General features: G+C 36.3%; 1 protein-coding gene across 4 annotated transcripts in view; it reads right to left on the bottom strand.

The window, feature by feature from the left end:
- The window catches only part of PIK3C2A (phosphatidylinositol-4-phosphate 3-kinase catalytic subunit type 2 alpha), a 118049-nt gene that overhangs the window by 40587 nt on the left and 49623 nt on the right, over positions 1-27839 (bottom strand). For 3 of the 4 annotated variants that reach the window (XM_077866317.1, XM_077866318.1, XM_077866319.1), the window contains 11 exons: positions 26957-27060; positions 18217-18374; positions 15973-16093; positions 15147-15258; positions 12462-12541; positions 12268-12331; positions 8858-9001; positions 7344-7392; positions 7054-7264; positions 4951-5073; positions 3572-3739 (listed from right to left, as the gene is read on the bottom strand). In XM_077866317.1, coding sequence (XP_077722443.1) covers positions 3572-3739; positions 4951-5073; positions 7054-7264; positions 7344-7392; positions 8858-9001; positions 12268-12331; positions 12462-12541; positions 15147-15258; positions 15973-16093; positions 18217-18374; positions 26957-27060 — 1334 coding nt within the window. The remainder of the gene's footprint in view (positions 1-3571; positions 3740-4950; positions 5074-7053; positions 7265-7343; positions 7393-8857; positions 9002-12267; positions 12332-12461; positions 12542-15146; positions 15259-15972; positions 16094-18216; positions 18375-26956; positions 27061-27839) is intronic. The other variant, XM_077866320.1, reaches the window with a different exon arrangement.

The following is a 27839-nucleotide window of genomic DNA, read 5'->3' as shown; positions in this document are numbered from 1 at the left end:
ATTATAAAGTTCCAGAAAAGTTAATCACTTAATGGTTTAGCAAGCATTGGTAATCATGGCTTACTTAACTCAATGGTTTCCAACAAGAGTGAGAGTGATTTTGCCCCCAGTGGACACGTGGCAAGGTCTGGAGACATTTTTGGTTGGTAACTAGGGCGTATTATTGACAAACAGTGGGCAGAAGACAGGGATGCTGCCAAACGTACGGTGCACAGGACAATCTCCCACAGCAAAAAATGATCTGGCCCAGAATATCAATAGTGCTAAGACTGAGAAACCCTAGCCTAAGTCTATTATTTCAGTAGGGATTACAAAATCATGATATTCTATCATTTCTTGAGCATCTATTAGCTGGAATTTTTCTATTAACTTTCTCACATTAATTATCTGATAGCTCTGAAATACAACTGTAAAGGAAAGGCAGGTTAAATGCTTGATTCTGTTTATTTAAAAATGAGTTAAGAACTCATTTGTTATTGAGGCTGAATGAAATGTTTCTATGTTTTTTGGCTTCCCTGACTTCATCAGGTTGTATGTAGGCTGTACCTTAAACATTAATTATTTTTCAAAAGAATTTCAAGACTAGGATTTCTGATCACTACAGTACTGTAAGTTAACTGAAATTAAATTCATTAACGCTTTGTATTAATGTATATATCATCCTCTCTTTGAGTATTTCTTGAATGCTAAGACCTAATATTACCTACCTGGATCAACTGCACTGTTTGGCTAAGTCTCAAGCTCAATGCCTTCTGCTCACTGTTGTAACAGCAGAGGGCTGGATACAAATTATTTAATTGTCTAACAAAAGTCAACTGATCTTCACCTTACTGTCTTGAATTTTTAAAGAATGTTATAGCATTCGTCTAAAGAAAAAAACAAATCACTTATTACTATTCAATAAAAGCAGCAGAAAGTGATGGTACTTTGCTAATGAAGCAAAAATCCCTGGTGCTTTCAAGAGCAAGGTTTTCAGGACTGACTTATTTATTTTTTGAGATATTTTAATTATTTATTTGAGAGAGACTGAGCAAGAGAGAGAGAGAAAGAACAGGAAGAGGAGCAGAGGGAGAGGGAGAAGTAGACTCCCTGTTGAGCAGGGAGCCAGATGTGAGGTTTGATCCCAGGACTCTGGGATCATGACCTGAGCTGAAGGTAGACTTTTTGTTTGTTTAAAAGATTCTATTTATTTATTCATGAGAAACACACATAGAGAGGCAGAGACACAGGGAGAAAGAGCAGGCTCCACACAGGGAGTCCGATATGGGAGTCGATCTGGGGTCTCCAGGATCATGCCCTGAGCTGAAAACAGGTGCTAAACCACTGAGCCACCCAGGCGCCCCTGAAGATAGACAATTAACTGAGCCCCCCAGGCGCTCACGAACTGATTTATAAAAAATAATGATAATGATGCAATTACATTTAATTTGTAACTGTTCCTGGACACTAACTTATTACAATTGAGAACAGAATTTTCTTCCTTCATGTGGCCAATATTCTGTTTTAGAGTAATTATGGATTATGTTTAGCAAAAACGGTTCTAAATACTCATCCTTAATAGCAATAAGTTCAACTGCTTTTCTCTAGCCTTTGGTGGTTCAGAATTATTTCAGATATCTAATAAAATGAGCCTATCAAAAGGTAGAAAATTTAAAAATCTTATAGTGCCTCATCAAATGTGAGGAAAGTAAAAGAGAAAAATAAAGGAATAAATGCTATGTTTAAATACATAAGAAAAAACATTTCAAGAACAAAATTTGTGAAGCCAGTGTTTTAAATATAATATGATTTTAATAAATGATTACTAGAAAACCAAAGTGTATTTGCCATTTAAGAGGGAAAAAGTAGAGGGATGCCTGGGTGGCTCAGCAGTTAAAGCATCTGCTTTTGGCTCAGGTCGTGATCTTGGGGTTCTAGGATCAAGTCGCACATTGGGCTCCCTGCTTGGAGCCTGCTTCCCCATCTGCCTGTGTCTCTGCCTCTCTCTCTCTGTGTCTCTCATCATAAATAAATAAAATCTTTAAAAAAAAAAAAAAGGAAAAAAGTAGAACAGATTAGAATTTTTTTCATTCTTAATTTTTTTTTTACTGTAGAATAAATAGGTCAGTTATTAAATCACTTCTCTAACTGTCCCACAGAATACACGGTTTCAAAACATATATTCCAGAACAAAAAAAATTACCATGGTATCAAATAAATTTGAGAATGGCAATTTAAGGATAATAGTTAAGCACACAGACCCAGAGGCCAGGCTGCCTAGATTCAAATCCCAATTCTACCATTTAGCTAAATGCCCTAGGGCAAGTCACTTAAGCTCACTGTACTTTGATTCCCCCTTCTGCAAAAAAGAATAGTAACACCTCCCTTCATAGGGCTGGTGTAATCTCAGGATATATATACAGCACTCATACTAATACCTATCATAGTAAATGATAAATGTTTGTAATTACAGTAATACTGTTATTAAACACAATAGGCAGGGATGCCTGGGTGGCTCAGCGATTAAGCATCTGCCTTCAGCTCAGGGTGTGATCCCAGGATCTGGGATTGAGACCCACATCAGGCTCCTTGCCAGGAGCTGGCTTCTCCCTCTTCCTGTGTCTCTCATGAATAAATAAATAACATCTTTTAAAAATAAAAATAAACACAATAGGCAGAACTTTAGATATTTTAATATGCTAATGTGCTATCACTTGCCAAAATGTTACCATGTACTATATGAAACATATCTGGAGCTTATTCAATTAATTTTTTTCTTCCCATTTAGATAGACACTTGATAGTCTCATACTACTACTTAAAACATAATTAAAATAGTTGAAAGGCCAGATAGAGGGGCCCCTGGGTGGCTCAGTTGGTTGTGCATCTGCCTTCGGCTCAGGTCATGATCCCAGGGTCCTTCTCCCTTCTCCTGCACCCTCTGCCTGCTGCTCCCTCTGCTTGTGCTCTCTCTGTCAAATAAATAAATAGAATCTTAAAAAAAAAAAAAAAAGGCCAGATAGATTACACTACCTCAGTGGCTATTAGACACAAGGATCAAAAGGAATTCCTTACCCCTAAGGACCTATAAGTTTTTGGACATATGTGAGACTTTTGGTCTTTTTAAAGGCCAGGGGCTCACAGCAGTAAGGGCAGATCAGTCAGGTAAAGAGATGGGAATAATGTGCAGTTGTAGACTCTCTGAAACTGGAGAATGGGAAAAGTATGGAAGAGGAAAAATGGAAGCTGTTTTATCAGTATCAAGGAAACGTCTAAGACCATGGCTATTATATCAATAACACGATGCTTTGCATAAATGACAGAGTATGAAATGACTGCTTGCTTTTCTCCTGGAATAGTGAATGGCAAACAATCCTCTAAATACCCAGATAGATACATTCAAACTATAGCAGAAAAACTTTATGGTTTCTTCTGATCTATGTCTCTAAAATAACCTCCTTTTATCACACTGGAAAAACTGAGGTAGCTCATTATCTCATATATACTATTGTTCCCCCAACCTATTCTCTAGCCAATTCTGATGCTGCAGATGTGTCCACAGTAACTCACCATCATAACTCAGTAACACTTACCGTTTAAAGTCAAAAAGAGGTAAAGAGACTTTGCCCAAAGCTTCTGGCCCTTTTCTCTGCTTATTAGAATCAGGGGAACTTCCACTGCTCTGATTTAAAATTCCAAAAAGAGTAAGGTGAAGAAGTGATTCTAATGGCAATTGTGATATCTGGATGGGAAAAATAATTCTAAGGGGGGGAAAAATGTATTAACAGAAAAAACAAATTAGATCAAATATGAAATTTAACCATTTAATGAGAATGACAATTTTAGGTATTTTATTTGACTTATCAAAAAATTTTTAACCCTGAGTAACTTTTACTTAAGTACAAGCTTGGTCAATATGTACTATAAAAAAATCTTAAATAAATTTCATTAAAATTTCAAATATGTAACATTTCTTTAAAAATTTCTTAATGCCTTTACTCAAGACTTGCTAATGTCAATTTCTAGGCAAAAAAATAGTAGTCATTTTTATTTCCTTTAGGAAAAACTAGATGAATATTTATGAGTATTTCTGATTCAGATATATGTGTACATATATACACACAAGCAGACATATGTTAACCCTTTTACATTTTTTTTTTTGTTTTTTTTTTACATTTATTTTTTTAAGTCTGAAAGACTACATTAGGTAAAAAATGGTCACTCTGAGGAGCCATAAGATGGTGTTAGAAATAAAATGATGCTTTTTACTAATACATATTTTTGTTTAAGGTTTTCAAACATGTGTTATTTTTGTAATTTAAAAAAATAAAAGAAAAATAAGAAGCCATAAATAAATGCAGAATGAAAAGTTCTGCAACTGCCTACTTGCTTAAGAATTTTAAAATAAAAGAAAAATAAGAAGCCATTAATAAATGCAGAATGAAAAGTTCTGCAACTGCCTACTTGCTTAAGAATTTTAAAATAAAAGAAAAATAAGCCATTAATAAATGCAGAATGAAAAGTTCTGCAACTGCCTACTTAAGAATTTTAATAACATTAACAGTGCAAAATATCTTGTACATGGATTTAAATTAATTTTTTAATGTTAACCAACAAGTAGGCTTCATATATATAGTATTACAGAATAAATACTAAACTAAGGAATACTATGAAAACCACATTTTTATGGTTTATATGTATAATTATATGTAAATTTAGTTTTAACTTGACAAAAGTCTAAGAACAATTAATGGAATACTTCTGTAATTCAACAGAATTTTTCAGAACAGTATTTCAGATTTTTAAATGAGAATTTGTCTCTTCTATAGAATAATATCTAGAAGAGACCTTAAGATGTAAGAATTTAATGGATTTAAATGGAAATTGTGGTAAAAATGAAAATTAGGATGCATACATGGAAAAAAGTAAAGAGGGCAAACTGAAAAAATAAAAAGCCAAAACTTTCACTTACAGTTCATCCCATTTAATAAGATAGAAGAAATTCTTATAAGTGCCAACCTTCTTTGATTGAATAGGTTTAAAAAGATCCTTTCCATTGTGAGACAGGGAACATATCAAGTAGTATTTTTCGTAACTGAGAAAAGAAAGATTTTTAATTTGATAATATGAATTTGTTAACTAATACAAATACATATCATTAGCCATTGTTCTCTAAAAGGGACTATTATCTGAAATTTTTTGGTCACTATTCATTTGAATTTTTGGAAAACATCTGAAACCAAACTATTGCAAATTCTACAAAAATAAAGAAAAAGTATAGCAAAGGGAGTACAAAAGGAAACGTATATCCCTAGGTGCCAGTCTGAGGGGCCACTCTATCACAGTTTTTTTTTTTTTTTTTTTCTATCACAGTTTTATACTCAGTTACTAGGTTTAGATTTTAGTTGAATGGCATTGAATATTTATTTATTTCTAGGCAAATTCTTAGAAGAAAAAGTACAAACATTACCTTCCCTAGGTGCTATTTTGCTTTGCTAAGTAACTGAACTAGAATCAGTTAAGCATATTAATGTACATGGGCCTGACTTGCACTGCACCAGTCTTTCTAACCTATTAGAAGGCTTCCATCCATCCACGGAATACACGCTGTTGTAGTCTCATTAGAGAGCAATGATTTAGCCCCTAATAGCTGCAAGTACAGAACTGCTTAGATACTATCAGGCAATCTTACAGACTAGGAACCTTAGGCTCAATAAAACTGTACCCTCCTAGATTCTCACTTACTGCTAGGCTTATTCATTAAACACTCTGTTCATATATACAATCTATTAATCATTCAAAATATACTTCAAATCTAATCTTATGTGTTAACAAAACACTTCTATCTAACAACTTGACTACTCTTGACTACTTTTCTCAACCTCAGTCTATTTGTTTCTCTTTTCTTCAGCATTTTACTTTCTTTCCATCCTTATTATCACTGCAGTTTTCTGTGTCTTCTACTGAGTATTTGTTCTCCTCATTAGTATCTCCAAATTTGTATGTATGAATCTGTTTGGAAGATGTGGAAGGTATTACCCTGTGACATTTAAAAGAATCAAACACCTTCACATAGCAGTAGTACCCCTTTAAAGGCAAGTTCCAAGAGGGCAGACATTTTTTTGTTGCCTTGTTTACTGCTGAATCCCTAGTATGATGAACATTGCCCAAAGATGGTTCTTAGTAAATATTTATTGAATGAGTTAATATAACACTTTTAAGTAATTATGTATTATATTACATTAATCTAAAGCTCAATTTAACAGGATGCCTGGGTGGCTCAGTGGTTAAGCGTCCACCTTTGCCTCAGGGCATGATCCTGAAGTCCCGGGATTGAGTCCCACATCAGGGTGCCTGCATGGAGCCTCCTTCTCCCTCTGCCTGTGTCTCTGCCCCTCTCTCTCTCGGTCTCTCATGAATAAATAAATAAAATCTTAAAAAAAAAAAAAAAAAAATATATATATATATATATATATATATATATATGAAGCTCAATTACTCAATTTAAGCAGGATTTATGTTTGGTATCTCTTCACTATGAAACTGTTTCATTAAAAATATTCAATTCAGACTTTTCAGTTTACATAGTCATTTCGTAAATGAAAGTGGGCAAACTTATGACATTTGCAAAAAAAAAATCAAAAAGGAAAACCCCATATTAAAAATTCAATAGAAGAAATACATTCTTATAGACTTCAAAGCCTAGCAATCACTAAACTATAAACTGCTATTGAAGAAAAAAATGTGCTTAAAGCCTATTCCCATCACACTGTTTCAAATTACTCTGGTTCTAAAGGAAAGGCTAAAAAACAGTAGTCATAAATTGACTAATTTATTAATTAGTATTTGCCTTTTTAGGTTTAAACATATATTTTCCTGCCTTTTTTTGCATATAGTGGGAATGATATTTTTTATTGGAACTTCAGGTATCTCTAATTTTTATGAAAACCGCAGGTATCTGGTGATTCTTGTATTACCCATTTAAATATTAAAAGAACAGTGGCTGGCTGGCATCTTATAGGATTATAACAACTTCTGGGTAAAGTTGTATGTTTTGTTTTAAAGAGTTACTTACTTTGATACCCAATTACTTGAAATTCCATGTGCAGCAAAAATTGTAAACTGGAGCTGTTCTGTTGTCGTCCACGCTTCCTTGATGTTCCTATTACTTTGGGCACAGTTTGCAAAACTCCTACCAGAATTTGCATGGAGTCTGAGAAGATCATAAATTGCTGCAGTTAATTGGTCCAGGCTTACTTGAACAGGATTTTCCAAATTCAGTGATCCTAGATTTAAAGAAATTGTTAATATAACTCTGAAAATCCAACATTTATTGCTAAAAACTTATAGAACTTAAAGACCTACCCCTAGATGAACTCTTACTCATGTCGTCTTCTCCAGACAGTGAAGTCACCTGCATACATACATACAAATTAGTCAGAAAAACCCCATGATGTATAGAAATTAAAGGTAAAAACTAAATTAAATGCTGTATCAGGAAACCTCCCAAAAGTTTCTGCAGAATTAATAAATCCAAAAAAAAAAAAAAATGCAAAAAGTGAAAACCCCAAACCAAATAAACACATGATTTTTAGTATCAAGAAGATCAGAATAACTGAAAATTAGTGCAAAATACAGAAACTCAACAAAATCTGCCTCATTAAATCAATCTAGTAATTAAGATTTGAAAATACACTATTATGATACTTTATATTCCATTTAGTTGCTTTATTATTGGTATAATAAAGAATATCCTTAATGTGGAGTGCCTGGGGGGTGCAGCTGGTTGAGTATCCAACTCTTGGTTTCGGCTCATGTTGTGATCTTAGGGTCGTGAGACCAAACCCCAAGTCGGGCTCTGCACTCAGTGCAGTCTGCTGGAATCCTGTCTGCCTCTGTCCCTCCTCTGCCTATAAGTAAGTAAAGTAAGTAAAGAAAAGAAAGAAAGAGGGATCCCTGGGTGGCTCGGCAGTTTGGCGTCTGCCTTCAGCCCAGGCGTGATCCTGGAGTCCCGGGATGGAGTCCCACACTGGGCTCCCTGCATGGAGTCTGCTTCTCCCTCTGCCTGTGTCTCTGCCTCTCTCTCTCTCTTTCTGTGTCTCCCATGAATAAAATCTTTAAAACAAACAAACAAAAACAAAAATCCCCATGGAAATACAGAGAGAGCTTTTACTAAAAGCAACAGTATGACATCAAGAAAGGACTCCCAACTTGATTGTTTCTGAGGTAATAAGTCACTTGATTGTTCCTGAGGTAATAAGTCACTATGATGAGGCTTCTGAATATTTTCAATAGGAAGAGGTATCACCAAAGTAGAGCTTCCCCTCTGGGCAATCATGGAGATGTCCATCAGAAGGACAAATGGTAACTACTACCACCCAGGTTCTGAAGCTCAGTATCCACCCTGAACCCTCCAACCAACTTGTTTATGCCACAATTCCTCTTCCACACATAAAAGTTTGACATCCATGTTTTCAATATCAACTCTCATGAAGCTTTTCCAAGGCAGCCACTCTTAAGAATTCCCAACTTTAGGGATGCTGGGTGGCTTAGCGGTTGAGCATCTGCCTTTGGCTCAGGGTGTGATCCCGGTCTGGGGATTGAGTCCCACATCAGGCTCCCTGTGAGAAGCCCGCTTCTCCCTCTGCCTGTCTCTGCTTCTCTCTGAGTCTCTCATTAATAAATAAATAAAATCTTAAAAAAAAAGAATTCCCAACTTTACCAAGTAAGTTATCAAATCAACTCAAAAGTGATAGCCAAGGTTAAAATTATAACACTTTGTTGAGAAGAAGCAAAAATCTCCCAGCTTAAGTGATAAGATACTCATCTAAATACATATTTATATTTAATAAGATGCTAACTACTAAAAAAATACTCACATCAGCACTGTTACTCCTCGGAAGATTAACTGCTCTCTTTAGCTTCTTTACGGATTCTGTAATAGCAAGAGTCTCTACACCATCTAAAGCGCTACAGATTTTTCTTACAGCTTTAATCACTTGATCAACTGCTCGGTGCTGGTTCTTTAAAATAAAAAGTAAAACACACATAAGTATGAAGAATCTAAAGGATCTGTTTCAGAGATGAAGTCAGAAACTTAGACATTTTAGATTTGCTTAAGAACAGATATCCTTGGGGATCCCCGGGTGGCTCAGCAGTTTAGCGCCTGCCTTCAGCTCAGGGTATGATCCCACTCTCTGCCTGTGTCTCTGTCTCTCTTTCTCTCTCTCTGTGTCTCTCATGAATAAATAAATAAAACCTTTAAAAAAAATTAATAAATAAAAGAACACATATCCTTTGCTCTAGTTTATTTTGAATAGGAAAGATTGGGTCTGATTTTCACTTTGCTTGAGACAAAATTATTCATATACAAATGCCATTAATTTCATATTAAAATAACTAATAAACTACTAACAAATTACTAAGTCATTTAAAAAACTGGAGTTATTTTTTATTCTGATTTGGGATTAAGCTCCACATTAAAAATACCAATCCTGCCTGCCAAAAATCTGGTATCCAAAACCAAGTTCTTCAGAGGTTGGCCACATATTAACACCATTGGGCAATAGTTATGAGATCTGAGTCAACTTTTAAGCATCATTTACATCTGTACGACCATCACTTTTTAAGTTTTGTCTGATGAAAAAACTTCCTTGAGGACAATCCCTCCATAGTATTCAACCACAGTTGATTTCATCATGATTCACAAGTATACATGCACAAATGATTATAAAATCATTTACCTGATAGAATTATTTAAAACTCCCTCTCCAACATCATTTTAAAGTACATATCTCATTAAGAAACATTCTTACATAATGAATTAACTCATTAAACATTTATGCCAGATTTACATGCCAACTACCGTTAGAATGGGCTGAAACTTAGTACTGTACCATCCCTTAAAAATTTAAATTTTTCCACCCTTGAGGCCTGGCAACCATAAACTAAATGGTCTTTCTACCTTCATGCTTAAATGAAACCACCTCATCTTCTCAAACACCCCAGGACCCTCCAGTCTTCAGGGCCTGAGAGTCTGTTTTCCAGCTCCCCATTTCTGCTTACATAACTCATATCTCTGCTTTTACTCCTACACCTTCGTGCAAAAAATTTTCCAATTTTGAGGCTCGAGTCATTCTCCTATACTATTTCCCATCATTTATGTGCCAGTTATCAAATTATTGTCTATCAGCTCCAAAACTACACTTCTTTGCCCTACTCTGTGATACTGAAGATGGACCTATAAACATTTCTTCTTTGCCAGCCAATACAATGTTAAGTTTTGTCAACAGAGGGCACTAAAGGGACACTCACAACAGCAGAATGAAGACCCTTTCTCAGGGTTCTAGTCCTCCATTTTTTACTTCAGCAAGGCATCCCAGTGGTCCTCAAAAAGCAGTTGAGCAGTTGACCTATATCCCCAGGGCATGGTCTCCCAATCTGACAATTCTACCAAGTTTCTTCACTGTAAGCTACCTATGTGTTCCTGTGATAGCCAAACCTTCTTAGAAGAGGCTGGATTTCAGCCTAAGGTTGGACAGAAGGTTCTATCTTATGTCCTTAGAATTCTTTCTATATATTATTCCTCAACCTAGAATTGACAGCTGCTTTTTTACACTTATTACTTCTGGATCCCTTACAGCATGACTGGCAAACTTTTTAAAGGCCAGAAAGTACATGTGTTAGGCTTTGTGGACCATACAGTCTCTGTCACAATTTAACTCCGCTATTATGGTGTGAAAACAGATACAGATAATAGATGAATAAATGAGTTTGGCAGTGTTCCAATAAAACTATTAGGCAATAGGCCAGATTTAAGATTTAGCACGCAAGCCATAATATGTCAAACCTTGTTTTAGAATCCTCTTTTATATTTTATAATAATTAACTACCTTTTACTAATTAATGATTCTTTAAATTTCCCTCTCCAAATAACTACTATATTTTCTGTCTTCTAACTTGGCCTCTGATGGCCCGATCTGCCTTGCAATTGACATGTGGTCATTTCCCCCACTGTATGCCATATTTTTATTCTGGATATTCACTTGACTTTCTACCCTATATCTTATAATAAGCCTCAGTTATACAAATGTTCATGTGGAAAATTCGAAGCATCTTCAACCGCAAAACTATAACCTATCAGAATCTTAACTACAATATCATACTGTGGTCACAATCTCCTTTACTCTCACACATTCATTCTGACTAAAACTAAATTTTTGAGCTCACAGACTTCTGTTCTCTACCAGGTAGCTAAATACCTTTAAAGAAAATCTACCAGGTAGCTAAATACCTTTAAAGAAAATCTCAAAACTATACAGATTCAACATTCCCCAGTTTCAGCAGAAATCTGCATGCTAACATTACTTTTACTCATTCTTGGTTGGTCCTCTAATCTGGAGGACAGGGTAAAATTTAACATGGATTAAAAGGTGGTAACTTGGGCAGCCCTGGTGGCGCAGTGATTTAGCGCTGCCTGCGGCTCAGGGCGTGATCCTGGAGACCCTTGATAGAGTCCCACGTCAGGCTCTCTGTATGATGCCTGTTCTCTCTCTGCCTGTGTCTCTGCCTCTCTGTCTCTATGAATAAATAAATAAAATCTTAAAAAAAAAAAAAAAGAAAACAAAAGGTGGTAACAACTTATGTCTGGGTATCTCTAGTGCCCTTTTTCAACCTTCCGGTCATACTCTGTACTCTATTACAGAAGTACATATATTTCCATATATGTATCACACCTGTGTACTTTTCTCCACATACCCTTCCCAACTATCTTCTAGCTAACCCATACTGTTGACTTTGCTCAGGCAACCTCCCTTCTTAGAGGTTTCCATGAACTCCAAAGTTGGAAGAGGTACTCTTCTTTGATCTTCCAAAGAACCCAATGCATACCACTATACTACATTTACTATACATTATATCGAAATTTTGTTTAAATCCATCACTAGTTTTAAGTTTCTTGTAGGTGGGCACTAGGTCATTCATTTCATAACTCCAACATCTAGCATATCATTAACATTCAATTAATGCTTTTTTAAATGAACTGAAGGCTCCTCTTACTAATAAAGCAGAAGTGAGGTGAAGCACTGATTCATGGAATATTGAGAATTTTTGTTAACAAGATGGGTCAGAAAACAAGTCATCAAACATCAACATCAAGAATATAGTTAAAAAAAAAAAGAATATAGTTTAAATTGTCCTAAAATATTTCATCCAACACCACACTAATATTTAAGATAGAACAAGACAAGAAGCCTTAAGTCATCATGCAAAAATGTGAATTAAGACTTACTTCAATTTGAAGAGCCAGTTCCACTTGGTTGTGATAAGAATCTAAAAGTTCTTCAACAGGGTATCTGAAATAAAGAGCAGTTACTGTGACTGAAGGATACTACACAAAAATGACTGTTTTGTTCACCAAAATAAAGGTATTCACATCCAAAAGCAAAGTTTGAAAACCTGGAATTAATACTTTAGATGCCACACCTTGTTATGACTTCTTTATAAGGTTTTTCCATTTGATGCAGGTGTTTGTTTAAATCCACAGCTGTTTTATCATCTTCTGCCTAAAAAATATATATATATATATACACACATTTACCAAAAAAATCCATTCTTTGGTCTTTTTTTTTTTTTTTTTTTTTAAGATTTCATTTATTGGGGCACTTGGGTGGCTCAGTGGTTGAGCATCTGCCTTTGGCTCAGGTCATGATTCCGGGGTCCTGGGATAAAGTCCCTCGTCAAGCTCCCCACAGGGAGTCTCCTTCTCCCTCTGCCTATATCTCTCTGCCTCTGGGTCTCTCATGAATAAATTTTTTAAAATCTTAAAAAATTTGTTTATTTGACAGAGAATGAGAGAGGGAGTGAGCAAAGCAGATTGGAGCGGCAGGCAGAGGGAGAGGGAGAAGCAGGCTCCCTGCCAAGCAGAAAGCCTGACTCAGGGCTTGATCCCAGGACCCTAGGATCATGACCTGAGCTGAAGGCAGATGACCAACTGAGCCACCCAGGTGCCCCCACTTTTTGGTCTTTCATATGAGTTAAGTGTATGATAAATTCTTGAAACTAAAGTGATTTTCAAAATAGAGGCTAATATATTATTGGAATTAAATACTATTTATAACTGAGTCAAGAAAAAAGTAAATCAATATTCTGAAAATTTTGTTTTATAAATAAAAAAATAATGCTTTTTTTCCCTTTTTAAAATATTTTTTTATTTGAGAGAGAAAGTGAGTCAGAGAGAGAGAAGGAGCAGGGAGAAGGTCAAAGGGAGAGGGAGAAGCAGGCTCCCCACTGAGCAGGGAACCTGACATAGAGCTTGATCCCAGGATTTTGGGATCATGATCTGAGCCAAATGCAGACACTTAACCAACTGAGCCACCCAGGCTCCCCAAAACATAAATGTTTTTAAGTGTAGTTATTTCTGTTCTATAAGGAAAGAATAGAGAACTTTAAAATACAAAACAACTTTTTATATTTTAAGATTTTGTTTATTTATTTGAGAGAGAATGTGCAAGAAAGAGAGAGACAGAGCAAGCACAAATGAGGAGAGAGGCAGAGGGAGAGGGAGAAGCAGACTCCCTGCTAAGCAGGGAGCCAACTCAGGGCTCGATCCCAGGACTCCCAAGATCATGACTAAGCCAGACACAGATGCTTGACTGAGACATCAGGCACCCCAAAACAAAACACTATTTTTTTTAAAGACTTTATTTTATTTATTCATGAGAAACATGGAGAGAGGGAGGGAGCAGAGACAGAGGCAGAGGGAGAAGCAGGCTCCATGCAGGGAGGATCACGCCCTGGGCTGAAGGTGGCGCTAAACTGCTGAGCCACCTGGGTTGCCTACAAAACACTTTTAAAGATGGCTGATAACCGGGCAGCCCGGGATTGAGTCCCATGTCGGGCTCCCTGCGTGGAGCCTGCTTCTCCTTCTGCCTGTGTCTCTGCCTCTCTCTCTCTCTGTGACTCTCATGAATAAATAAATAAAATCTTAAAAAAAAAAAAAAAAAAGATGGCTGATAACCATATGAAAATGAAGGTGGGAGGCACCTGGGTGGCTCAGTCAGTTAAGCATCTGCCTTCAGCTCAGATCACGATCCCATGGTCCCAGGACTGAGCCCCACATTGGGCTCCTTACTCAGCAGGGAACCTGCTCCTCCCTCTCTCTCTGCCACTCTGCCCACTTGTGTTCTCCCTCCTCCTCACTCTCAAATATATAAATAAAAAATCTTAAAAAAAAAATGAAGGTGGGATTGGATCAGATAGCAAAGAGATCATCTCAATGTCTGCATTATTTTTCTAATGATAATCAAATTTCCCCCAACCTTACCCTCAAAAAACAAGGTACCGGTCTCTTCTACTTTAAGTCTTTACTATGCAAATATACTCGAAAACATCATTTCTTAAGAAACTGAAAAGAGAAGTTACTACTGATTGCTAAAATGTACTGAATTTTGTGAAATAGTTTTCACCCAAGTGAAATAAATTCTATGAAACCTAAGAGCAAAACCTAAAAAAATAAAGAGAAAGAAATGACTTTTCCATCCAAAGTTCTATTAAATAAAGAATAATTTTCTTTAAAGATTAAAATTTGGGATGCCTGGGTGGCCCAGTGGTTGAGTGCCTGCCTTCGGCCGAGGGTGTGATCCTGGAGTCCTGAGATCGAGTCCCACAATGGGCTCCCTGCATGGAGCCTGCTTTTCTCCCTCTGCCTGTGTCTCTGCCTCTCTCTCTCTCTGTGCTTCTAATGAATCAAAAAATACATTTGGTGCAGAATAATGTATTTTTCTCAGTTTAATGTAAAAGTCAGTATGGATCTTTTTTTCCCCCAAGCCATACTTATTATTCAAGATCTTTCCTCCTTCATTTCTCTTTGACTGACTGTAATATTTTCATTCTTGTGTAAAACCATTACAAATCAAATTTTTATTTCCTCCACTTTGATTTTCAAATATGCTTCCAGCTCCTGAGGAGTATGCTACCTAAGATTCCATGATTGAAAAGCTCCTCCCATCTGCTGAAAACCCTTGTGAATAGAATTAGTTCATTCTAATCATTAATCCATTCACCAGTCCAACCCAGAAATCTTGGAGAATGTACAAACTGCAAATTGGCTCATTAGCAGAATTACTCAGATTCAACTAAATGCAATTCAGTTATAAGGTACATACTTACTGTTCGGGCCAAATTTTGGCACATTGCGCTGAAGGTCAAAAGTTGTAGTTTAATCTCCGTGTCCCATTTTCGGCAGTTTTGAATATGTTCATGACTTCCAAGGCAATGATTACTATTAAAATATATTAATTATCAATCAGTGTTATTCTCAAACAAGAAATTATAGAGGTAAGAGTAAAATATAACTTGTATCTGCTTCAAAAATGAAGAGAATGGTAAAATGTAGAGATGGTTTTTTAACTAAGTTGGGCATTTAAATAAAAGAATATATTCTATGTGAGAAGAGTCACAGCAAAGAAGATGAAAATGAAAAAAGAAAAAGAATAAGAATAAGAAGGACAGGGCATTTCAAGTAGCCTAAAATAACAAAAATCTATAAAATAACTAGACTAAAAGCTAGACAAAAATTACCTGGTTCAGAAAAAAAATTCATTATAATGATTATTTCAGACAATTAAAAGGAAGTCACAGCTGACCACTGTATGAAAATACTGCACGCTACAAAAGGAAAATGGAGTCTATAATGATGTGACTATTGACTCTTAGCAGAAAGAAAAACCCATTAAATTCACTTATCAACCAATTACCCACCATTTTCCCATTTAAGACTATAAGCTTATGGGCAAGCTTAACTCTGAAAACCTCCACTGTCTTAGACATGTCTTAAGACAGAGTATATCTCAATATAAGCTTATTGATCCAATGAATCAATTAAGTAGGACCTAATGTATTCTTGGATTACAAACTTAACTTGAGATTTTTCCAATTTAACCCCTTAAAAATGAAATTTCCAAAGATGTTGCCCAATAGTTAAATGAATACTTACTTTTGCAGCACTTCCTCTTGTCCACAAACTTTCAGAACATAGCTGCCAACATCTACTTGATTCAAGTCATCATGTACCCAGCAAAGGGCTTGCATTATAATGATTTCTACAGTAGAACTCACTGTAAAGAGACATCATTTAATTTTGCTCATTTCACTCTATATAGTTATTGAGAATGTAATTCTTATCATCTAAGAAAGCACTATACAATAGAAATATAATGTAGGTCATATACAGAATTTATGATTTTCTACTAGTCAGATTGAAAAAAGTAAAAAGAAACAGGTGAAGCTAATTTCTACATGTTTTATTTATCCTAACAAATCCAGAATATCATTGTAACCTATAACCAGCATTTTAAAATTACAAATGAGACATCTTATTTCTTTTCAAACTGGGTCTTTGAAATCCACAATGTATTTTACACCTATAGCACATCTCATTCTGTATTAGCCACATTTCAAGTATTCAATAGCCACATGGGGCTAAGGGTTACTATATTAGATAGGGTAGATGTAACCCAAGAAAGTCACTTCCCTATTACAGACTTCTCCAAAAAGGATGATATGTAGCAGTGTCTAACAGACAATGACTTAAATCATAAGGAAAAAAATATGTATCATCATTTTAAATGTTTGACATGTTCCCGGTAAATATTTTCCAATGATGGGGATCCCTGGGTGGCGCAGCGGTTTAGCGCCTGCCTTTGGCCCAGGGTGCGGTCCTGGAGACCCGGGATCGAATCCCACATCGGGCTCCCGGTGCATGGAGCCTGCTTCTCCCTCTGCCTGTGTCTCTGCCTCTCTCTCTCTCTCTCTCTCTGTGTGACTATCATAAATAAATAAAAATTTACAAAAAAAAAAAAATTAAAAAAAAAATATTTTCCAATGATGAATAAAAATATAACAAGTAGGAAGTATTGTTCAATTACTGTTCTTGAAAACAGCTAGATACTAAGATTATAACAGATTAAAAATTAAAATAAACTTTTAAAGTAATCTACTTCTAAGAGCTCCAATGTTCAATTCAGAAGACAATTATTCAGTTCAGACTTCACAAAAATCAACAGCTTGGTAGAAAAGGCAATAAAATATCTAATGCAATGGGTAAATTTCTGAATACCCAAATATATGGTAACATTCATCATTTGGACACATATCTACCATAAAATGGTTAAGTTTATTAACAGAGATGTATATTATAAATGTGCACATTTATGAAGAACCAAAGGATAAGCATTTGAGATATTTTCTCAAAAAGTAATATCTTGATATAATAAGTCAAAATTTAATACCAATTAAAACATTTGCCACATATCGATGTTTACTAGTTCTATCAAGGAGCCTACTGACCTTTCTGTCCTTCAGTTTTAATATTAATTCTCAAAGTGTGTGGGTTTTAAATAATTCCCCAGATAAAAATTTAAAGTATGTTTCATAAGAATAAAGAACAGTTCTTCCTTTAGAAACTAAAAGAATGATTGTTATAGTTGGCTAACAGTTTTGTTTCAGATTTATATTTTTTCAAAGAGAACTGAAAAGTGCAAACAGACAAAGAAAAGTATCCAAATACTAGACATATTCCTAGTTATAACCATTATGGGAAAAAAGGGGCATCATTTTTAGGTCAAACTATTATAGAAATATAGGCTCTTATTCTACTTTTGGAATCCCATTAAAACAATATACATTAAGAGAATCAATGAACTATGACAAAAAATTTCCTGTAGACATTAAGATACATTTCTAGAAAGGATATCCGCATCAAATTTGGAAGACAGAGTTAGAACCAATGGAGAATTATCTTCTCTTTAGAGGAGCTTATTAGCAAGATACCTTCAATTTCAATTTCACTGACAGCTCTTTATAAATAAGCATTCTTCTTGCCATAAAATGAAAAGAAGAATAAAAAAAAGAATTGGACTATAATTAGCCTTTCAATCTCATGCTTTGGGACCTTGGCCAAGAGCCACCAATTAACCAAAATTACTCAGCATTTTCAAAGAAATATGTAGTAATAAATGTAAACTGTTTTCCCACTAGTCCTAACCAGAAATTTATCCAAATGAATGCCAATTTTTTGAAAAGGATAACTAATGAATGTTAAGTATTTTACTACACACACAGAAAAAAAATTTTTAAAGGATATCTAATGATAACAGGGTCAAGAATGATTAAAATTAACATATGAAGCATTTCTCCCTAATCAGAGCAAAACAAGATGGTTGGGGGACTATAAACCTACCATCACATGTAAAAGTAACTGGTAGTTGAAATCCTTCAATTTCAATGGAGACCTTCACGCTAGCATTTTCTCCACATATGTTTCTTTGTACTGTAACTGGACTTAACAAATAGCCTGGATTTGTGCAGTGATTGGTATATGGAAACTTGGTCTTCAATCTGTTCACAAGAAAGAAGAAATCAAATTTTTGTTTTAAAAGCTGCATTTGAGAGCCCTAAACAAAGCTTTGCATGCTTACAGCCATTCAATTCTGTGTCTTTGTTCAATTCTAGAGCAGCTCATGAGAACCATAATGAATGGAGCCCAGTTAAACTCCAAACACCAGCATTTGCCTCTTAGATAAAAGGAATCCAAGAAAAGAGATTAAGTACTGCCAGGATATCTTTGGTAACATTATCAACATTAGCCAGGCACACACTGAATACATGGCATTAAATGAGGTTTTCTGCATCAGATTTTTTTTTGCTATACAACATAATTATACAAAATGTACACTTCTAATAAATCCACTGAGAATACAGGGAAAGTAACCCGCAATTGCCAGAGGGCTAAAAAGTTTGTTGTCTTTTAAAGACCTTTTTCTGCTGGGTATTATGCTATATGTTGGCAAATTGATTTCAAATAAATATAAAAAATTAAAAAATAAAAATCTTTTTCTTAGAGACTTTTTCCTATATTTAGGGGGGAGGGTTGTTAGACAACAATTTAAAAAAGAACCATTATCAATTTTTACAGTGCTATGGGCCTTTATTCTCTCAGTGATTCTAAAGCTTAGGGAATGACAAGAATTCCCTGTGAAGGTATTCACAGGAACAACATAGTTTTTTTGTTTGTTTGTTTGTTTTTTTTTAAGATTTTATTTATTCATTCATGAGAGACAGAGAGAGAGGAGGGCGGCAGAGATATAGGCAGAGGGAGAAGCAGGCTCCATGCAGGGAGCCCGATGTGGGACTCGATCCTGGGTCTCCAGGATCATGCCCTGGGCCGAAGATGGGCACTAAAACCACTGAGCCACCCAGGAATCCCCAGAACAACATAGTTTATTTATTTTTAAATTTATGTATTTGAGAGAGAGAGAGAAAGAGACCGTGCGAGCGAAAGAGCAAACATTAGTAGGGGGAGGGGCAGAGAGATGGAGAAGTAGGCTCCCCACTGAGCAGGGAACCTGACACAGGACTCCAGGAGCATGATCCAAGCTGAAGGTAGATGCTCAACCTATTAAGCCACCCGGGCAGTCTGAATAACATAGTTTAAACTGAAATACATGAGTATGGTATACATGGCTCTTCTTCAGACAGCACTTTTGTTATCAGAAGACAAAGGGAGGACGCCTGGGTGGCTCAGTGGTTGAGTGTCTGCCTTTGGCTCAGGTCGTGATCCTGGGGTCCTGAGATCGAGTCCTGCATCGGGCTCCCTGCATGGAGCCTGCTTCTCACTCTGCCCATGTTTCTGCTTCCCTCTGTGTCTCTCATGAATAAATAAATAAAATCTTAAAAAAAAGAAGACAAAGGAAAATTTGATGCCTTAAACTTGTAGCCTTCCATTAACTGAGTTTTTCTGGAGGTTAGAAAACAAGACGCAATCCACCTGTCTGATTTTCATAAGAACATGAATGGAATGAACACTTTAAGTATTGTGTATTTGCTTCTGTAGACATTAAAATCATCAAGTCATAGGAATAGAATAAAATAGTTTGAATTGACAAAAAGAAAAGATTCGGGAGAAGGGCTCCCTGGAGGACTCAGCTGCTTAAGTGTCTAATTATTGGTTTTGGCTCAGGTCCTGATCTCAGGGTCCTAAGACTGAGCCCCCTAACTGACTGAATCCACATCCAGCATGGAGTCTGCTTGAGATTCTGCCCCTCTTCCTCTCCCTCCCCTTCTACCCTTCTCCCTGCTTGCTTGTGCTCTCTTTCTAAAATAAACAAAATCTTGAGAGAAAGAGAGAAAGAGAGAAAGAGAGAAAGAGAGAAAGAAAGAAAGAAAGAAAGAAAGAAAGAAAGAAAGAAAAAGAACGAAAGAAAGAAAGGGGGGGGTTGTTGTTCAGGAGAGGCAGCAAATATAACTGTGCACAAAGAGTCAGACAACCTAAATTTAAATCCTAATTTTACTACTTACTAGCCTTGTGACTGTAGGCAAGTTATTGAATCTCCTTGTTGCTTCCAGCTTCCTCTTCTATAAATTGAGGATACTACCACTACTGACTTCATAGGGTTGTTGTAAGAATTATGTGAACTAACTTTACAAAGCCTTCAGAGTAGTGCCTAGTAACAGAGGTGTTATAAGCATCTTGTCAAATAAATGAATAAATGAATTAAAAAACCTGAGTTCTGTACTGTGGTCTTAAGTACCACAAAAGATCCAATATTAAAAAGAAGAAATGAAAGGGACACCTGGGTGGCTCAGCGGTTGGGCCTCTGCCTTTGGCTCAGGGCATGATCCTGGAGTCCTGGGATTGAGACCTGCATCGGGTTCCCTGCATGGAGCCTGCTTCTCCCTCTGCCTATGTCTCTGCCTCTCTTCCCCTGTCCCTCTCTCAAATAAATAAAATCTTAAAAAAAAAAAGGAAGAAAGGTAATTTTTAAAAACTAGTACAAGGATCCCTGGGTGGCGCAGCGGTTTGGCACCTGCCTTTGGCCCAGGGCGCGATCCCGGAGACCCGGGATCGAATCTGACATCGGGCTCCCGGTGCATGGAGCCTGCTTCTCCCTCTGCCTGTGTCTCTGCCTCTCTCTCTCTGTAACTATCATAAATAAATAAAAATTTTAAAAAAAATTAAAAAATATTTAAAAAATAAAAACAATAAAAACTAGTACAATTATTAAACTTCTATCGATATTAGAAATGCACCATTATATCTTCAGATATTTGACTGTTGTCAAGCTTACCCCTCCACAATATAATGCCAAGACCTTCATAGGACTTTGCCTAAGATTCTTGCTTCTCACTTATTTACTAGGTATTCTAAAATAGATGCTCACAGAAAATCATGTATTAACTAATACATGAAATAGTATAGAATTTTGTCTATAACCAAGCAAGACTTCGAGTTTCAGAAATCCTTAAGCATGATGAAAGGAGGCACGCCTGTGTGGTTCAGTCAGTTAAGCATCTGCCTTCAGCTCAGGTTATAATCCTGGGGTTACTGTGGAGTCTGCTTCTCCCTCTCCTTCTCCCCTTCCTCCCTGCTCATGCTCTTTGTCTCTCTCTAAGATAGATAAAATCTTTAAAACAAAACAAAAAAAGAATGATGAAAGGACAATCAAATTCCTAATAGCTCAGAAAACAGGAATTTATTAGACAACATTGCCAGTGATAAAAGTTGTATTCAATGAACTTGACTTGGGGGAGAGGTGGGGAATCCTTCATTTCCTTTCCTTAAAGTGAGTCTTCTTACTGGGTGATATATGGAAGTACTGAATCACTATATTCTACACCTGCAACTAATATACTGTAGGTTAACTAACTGGAATTTATTTTTATTTTTTTAAATATATATATTTTTAAATTTTTATTTATTTATTATAGTCAGAGAGAGAGAGAGAGAGAGAGAGAGGCAGAGACACAGGCAGAGAGAGAAGCAGGCTCCATGCACCGGGAGCCCGACGTGGGATTCGATCCCGGGTCTCCAGGATTGCGCCCTGGGCCAAAGGCAGGCGCCAAACCGCTGCGCCACCCAGGGATCCCAACTAACTGGAATTTAAATTAAAACTTTAAGAAAATGAGTCCCTTTTTTTATACAGCAATGTGAATGTACTTAGTATCACAGATTATACATGTAAAACTGGTTCAAATAGTAAATTTCACATTTTGTATGTTTTATCAAATAAAAAAAATTTTTAAATGAGTTCTATCTCTGCTTGACAGAACAGATGATAATCCAGGAAAAAAACATCCAGTAATTTGTTTCTATAAAACTGACATCTCTTTATTCTTATGGTTTTGTTTACTTTATCAAAATTGGGGAAAAACTAAGATAGTAATAGATTCTTTAAAGTTTTTTTTTGTTTTGTTCATAACTAAACTTTTAAACATATAAAAGTAAATTAAGTTACTAAATTGAAAATTGCTAAATTATTTATTTTAAACATAACAGACCATATGAGGTATTTTTATGGACACTCCAAGTTATACAGTGGAGCTTGATGTTCTTAAGTAATTACCTATAAAGATTTTTTTTAACTCTAATTCATTTTCTTTAAAATTTCCACTTTCCTGTCATCACAAAGAAAGGCTTTGTTTGCTTGGTTTTTTTCTTTTTCCTATTTATTTATTTATTTATTTATTTATTTATTTATTTATTTATTTATTTATAGAACTACATGAGTAGGGGAAGGGCGGAAGAGAGAATCCCAAGCAGACTCCCAGCTGAGCACATAGCCTTAGGCAGGGCAAATCCCAAAACCCATCAGATCATTACCTAATGCCAAATCAAGAGTCAGACAGTCAATGCCTGACCTAATCAGACGTCCCTTTGTTTGCTTGTTTAATGTGACTCTACAGTTGAGGAAATTTAAATCCTTCACAGTTGGTTTTCCGCCTGTGTGTTCAATATAGCTAAAGTTAGGTACAGATAGAGTCAGAAGGACAGGAAAAGAGACAAAAATGAGAGTTTTAAAAGGTAAAAATAAAAATTAGAGAAGTCAGTATTGTTTAGAACAAAATTAACTAAATGCAGAGGTGAAATCCTTGAAAACTTACATAGAGTCCTAGGGGTCAAGACACTACTGTAGGGACGCCTGGGTGGCTCAGCAGTTGACTGCCTTTGGCTCAGGGTGTGATCCCAGAGTCCTGGGATCCAGTCCCACATCAGGCTTCCTACATGGAGCCTGCTTCTCCCTCTGCCTATGTCTTTGCCTCTCTCTCTGTGTCTCTCATGAATAAAAAAATAAAATCTTTAAAAAAATGACACTATTGTAGCATATAAATAGTAGAACTGAACTATATAGGAAAAAAAGAAACTAGAAGGCTATTTAGAACAGCTAGGGTAAAGTATAGTTTGTCATCCTATCCTCCTAAGAAACCAGCAAAAATGTTGGCAACTAATATTCTTCTAAGAACTTCCTCTGGAACTATATTAACTAGCAGATAGAGCAAGCTTTGTCAATTATGGTAAGTGGGAACGGAAAGAAAATAAGAATTAAAATGCAGTCATAAAGAAATGTCCTGAATCACAGCATTATAGTCCTTTAAACTAAAAGAGACTCTTGATATCACTAGTCCAACTCCCTAATTTCACAAACAAAAAAGGCTTAGAATCAGCCATGTATCAGTCTGTTATACAAGTAATTTTAATTGTAAACAAATATCCTGGCAAATCTTTCAAGGCTGAGTTAAAATGATTAAAAGAATCACCTCAGGAGATTTCAAAAAGTAAAGAGTTGGCTATCTAAGAGCATAAATACTTGTTTAAAAATTCCAGTGCAATGGGATCCCTGGGTGGCGCAGCGGTTTAGCGCCTGCCTTTGGCCCAGGGTGCGATCCTGGAGACCCGGGATCGAATCCCACGTCGGGCTCCCGGTGCATGGAGCCTGCTTCTCCCTCTGCCTGTGTCTCTGCCTCTCTCTCTCTCTCTGTGACTATCATAAATAAATAAAAATTTTAAAAAAATATAAAAAAAAATAAAAAAATAAAAATTCCAGTGCAGAGGGACGCCTGGGTGGCTCAGTGGTTGAGCATCTGCCTTCAGTGCACGGCATGATCCCAGGGTCCTGGGATCGAGTCCCACATTGGGTTCCCCCAGGAAGTATGCTTCTCTCTCTGTGTCTCTCATGAATAAATAAATAAAATCTTTAAAAAAAAAAAATTCCAGTGCAGAAATGAACATACTGGAAAAAACAGAGCCATTAATTTCTTCAAGGGACATCTCCTGACCCCAATCTCCAAAGTCACAGAGAAAGGAGAGGAGTCTAAAATATGGCTTCAAAAAAAAAAAAAAAAAAAAATATATATATATATATGGCTTCAAAAACAGCTCTGCTTTTCACTTCTCTGAAATATTTGTTGCAATCACCCTCTACTAATGGAAATAAAATTATAAAAAGAAGTCATTTCTCTCTTTAGTTCATCTGGGGTTTCAGATTGCATAAACTATTTTGTGTGTATGTGTGCATGCACAAATGTACATAACTAAAAATAATCATTTTAGCTTAGTGGCAGAATCCGTGTAAATAACTCTACGACTCAAATGGGGGAGAAAAGGTAGATCTTAGCTTAATTTCTCAACTTGCAAAGCTTAAATGCAATAGTCACTCAACACAGTCTAAGAGAAAGCATACAGGGCTTGTTTAGAGAGAAAACTGAAGGAACTAGATAAACATATGGCAAATTATTTTCCACACACACATATGGTATAATGACATAAAGGCATCAGTAATTTCTAATACATGTAATTTGCATACTAAGACATCTAAATGTCTCTTCTATCTTAAATGACTACTGAAATACAGATCTTAAAAATCCAGTTAAGGGCAGCCTGGGTGGCTCAGCGGTTTGGCCCACCTTCAGCCCAGCTCCCTGCATGGAGCCTGCTTCTCCCTCTGCCTGTGTCTCTGCACCCCCCTACCCCCCCGTATCTGTCATGTACAAATAAATAAATAAATAAAATCTTAAAAAAAAAAAACAATTAAGAGTAACCTTTGCAGGAAAGAAAAGTGATCTACTGACATTTTTCTCCTTTTTCTCCCCTAAGGCATTCTGAAGAAAAGAAATGCTGGCTAAAAGGTAACAAAGAGGGCAGCCGGGGTGGCTCAGCAGTTTAGCGCTGCCTTCAGCCCAGGGTGTGATCCTGGAGACCCGGGATGGAATCCCACATGGGGCTCTCTGCATGGAGCCTGCTTCTCCCTCTGCCTGTGTCTCTGCCTCTGTGTGTGTGTGTGTGTGTGTGTGTGTCTCATGAATAAATAAATAAAATCTTATAAAAAAAAAAAAAAACGGTAACAGGGCAGCCCCGGTGGCTCAGCGGTTTAGCGCCACCTTCAGTCCAGGGCCTGATCCTGGAGGCCCGGGATGGAGTCCCATCAGGCTCCCTGCATGGGGCCTGCCTCTCCCTCTCCCTCTGTCTGTGCTCTCTCTCTCTCTGTGTGTCTCTCATGAATAAATAAAATATTTTTTAAAAAAGGTAACAAAGAATTTTAATGAAATATTACCAATAGTCTAGAAAACCTAGTTAATAAGCCCCTTATAAATAAAAATGACATATATACTTTAAAAATGATCTGAGAACTCCAAACTCTGCTTTGATTAAAGCAGACAACACTGGGGAAAATACTGAATTCAGAATAAATCCCTCAGTGGTGATATACTTTCTTTTGAGAACAGACTTCAATCCCTTGGCCACAATGGTTGTTCTACTCTTTCTTTCCGTGGTATTTTCCTATCTGGTGCTGGCCAAGAGGACTCCCTTTCCTCTCCGATAGCAAGACGATTAAAATATGTGAGGCGAATGTGATAACCACTACAGTAGAGAAACTGACCTAGACCATTAGAATATGAAGTCTAAGCTATCAGTGGCTATATTCTCTGCCTTCGAAACCCCATCTGCAGTAATAAAAAATGAAGCCAACATGCATGGAGAAAGGGCAGGAAGAAGGAAAGGATGAAAATGGGAAAGGGAAGTCTAAAGGGAGGAGAGGTCAACTAAAATATGTGAATTCCTAGATCTTGCTGTCACTGAGTTCTGCTCCATCCTTCCTCTTTTGGCTATAAGGGTTTGAGAGTCAAAACATAACTATTCTTAATTTAAGCTAGTTTAAAATGGGTTTCTAGCACTCACAACAGAAGTCCTGAATGAATACAGTGATATAATGAAGAGAAAACACACTGAATCAGAAGCAAAGGAGACCTGGCTCTGCTGTTGGCTAAGTAAATTTTAGTAGATAACTTCTCTCAGTTCCCCCCTAACTAAAGATTTTATTTACTTATTCATGAGAGACAGAGAGGGAGTCACATAGGTAGAGGGAGAAGCAGGCTCATTGGGGAGCCCAATGTGGGACTCCATCCCAGGACCCTGGGATCACACCCTGAGCTGAAGGTAGACGCTCAACCATTGAGCCACTCAGGCATCCCCTCTATTCATTCATCTATAAGAAATATTAGGGCACTTCGGTGGCTCAGCGGTTGGGCATCTGCCTTTGGCTCAGGTCATGATCCTGGGGTCCCGCACTGGGCTCCCCACGGGGAATCTGCTTTTCTGCCGATGTCTCTGCCTCTCTCATGAATAAATAAATAAAATCTTAAAAAAAAAAAAGAGTATTAGACACATTTAAGATAAAAAATATTTCTATTTCAAATATTTTAAAAGAATATTTCTAATATTTCTAAAAATATATTTGCCCTGTAATCTTGCTTGTTTTAATAGCATCTCTTAAATAACAAAGACAGTATTTTGAATGCCAGAAAGTTTACAACATATTAAGTCTCCCTAAAACAAAAACAGGTATTTTCTAAGTAAACCAAAACTTATATATGTTTAAGCCATATTTTTAATGGTTAACAGGGAAATTAACTGTCTGACTTCATTTTTTTCTTCTAAATACTCACAAACTAAACAGGAATACAAGTTCAACTGCAGATGGCGTTAATGCACTAGTTAAGTCTCGAAATATTAGCCACAGGGAGAAAAATCACTAAAATTTAAAAATTTTTAGAATTATTAGTACTAAGCTTGTTTTCAAGTTAACTTTTTAAAGGCAAGTATTTAATAAAAAATAATCTTTAATTTATAAAGAAAAATTCCTTACTTTGTAATGGACTGACAAAAAGCTGCCACCTCCTCATTCTGTACTTCAATTTCTTGTAGAAGAGAACTTCCAGTTGACAAACTACTGGTCCCATTTGGGTCTTTCTGTAATCAAAAAAATGTTTTTATTTTAAAAGTAAAAGATCTCCAAATGTTAAATAGCTGCACAGTACAAACACATTTTTACAAAAGTATGTACAAAGATATGGAGGGAAAATAAATCATATCAGTAACAAAGTTCTAAATTACAGATTTCTATCTCTGTGAAAGTAATACAAGCTAAGCCTTGAAGTTCATTAGTTTTACTTGCTCAAAAATAGGCTGTAATTTGTATCAATCAATAAGAACAGAATGCTAAAGATATTTCCATTCAAAATCTTTGTGATTTTGGAAATCACAAAAACTCTGGAAAAGAAGAAAAAAGAAATCACAAAAACTTTGGAAAGTTAACAGCCAAATAAAATTAAAGGACTACTCTCTGTTTTTAAAAAAGTGAAGAAGAGGGCAGCCCTGGTGGCTCAATGGTTTAGCGCCGCCTTCAGCCCGGGTGTGATCCTGGAGACCTGGGATTGAGTCCCATATCAGGTTCCCTGCATGGAGCCTGCTTCTCCCTCTGCCTGTGTCTCTGCCTCTCTCTCTGTGTCTCTCAGGAATAAGTAAATAAAATCTTTAAAAATAAATAAAATAAATAAAAACAAAAAAGTGAGGATATCAAGCCCATTTGGGACTCCTCTAGTAACCAGGAATATTACGTTTTCAACTTTGACCCCAAATTCCAAGGAAGCAGCTGGTTCTTCATGTAAGAGAATGAGTGTTAGGAGTTAGCAGGTATTTTCCATGTTAATAAACTTTTTTAAAAAGATTTTATTTAGAGAGGCACACAC

This window comes from Canis aureus, chromosome 23 (assembly GCF_053574225.1).
Source record: "Canis aureus isolate CA01 chromosome 23, VMU_Caureus_v.1.0, whole genome shotgun sequence".
In the NCBI taxonomy this organism is placed as follows: Eukaryota; Metazoa; Chordata; class Mammalia; order Carnivora; family Canidae; genus Canis; species Canis aureus.
This window is presented reverse-complemented; position numbering and strand designations above follow the sequence as displayed.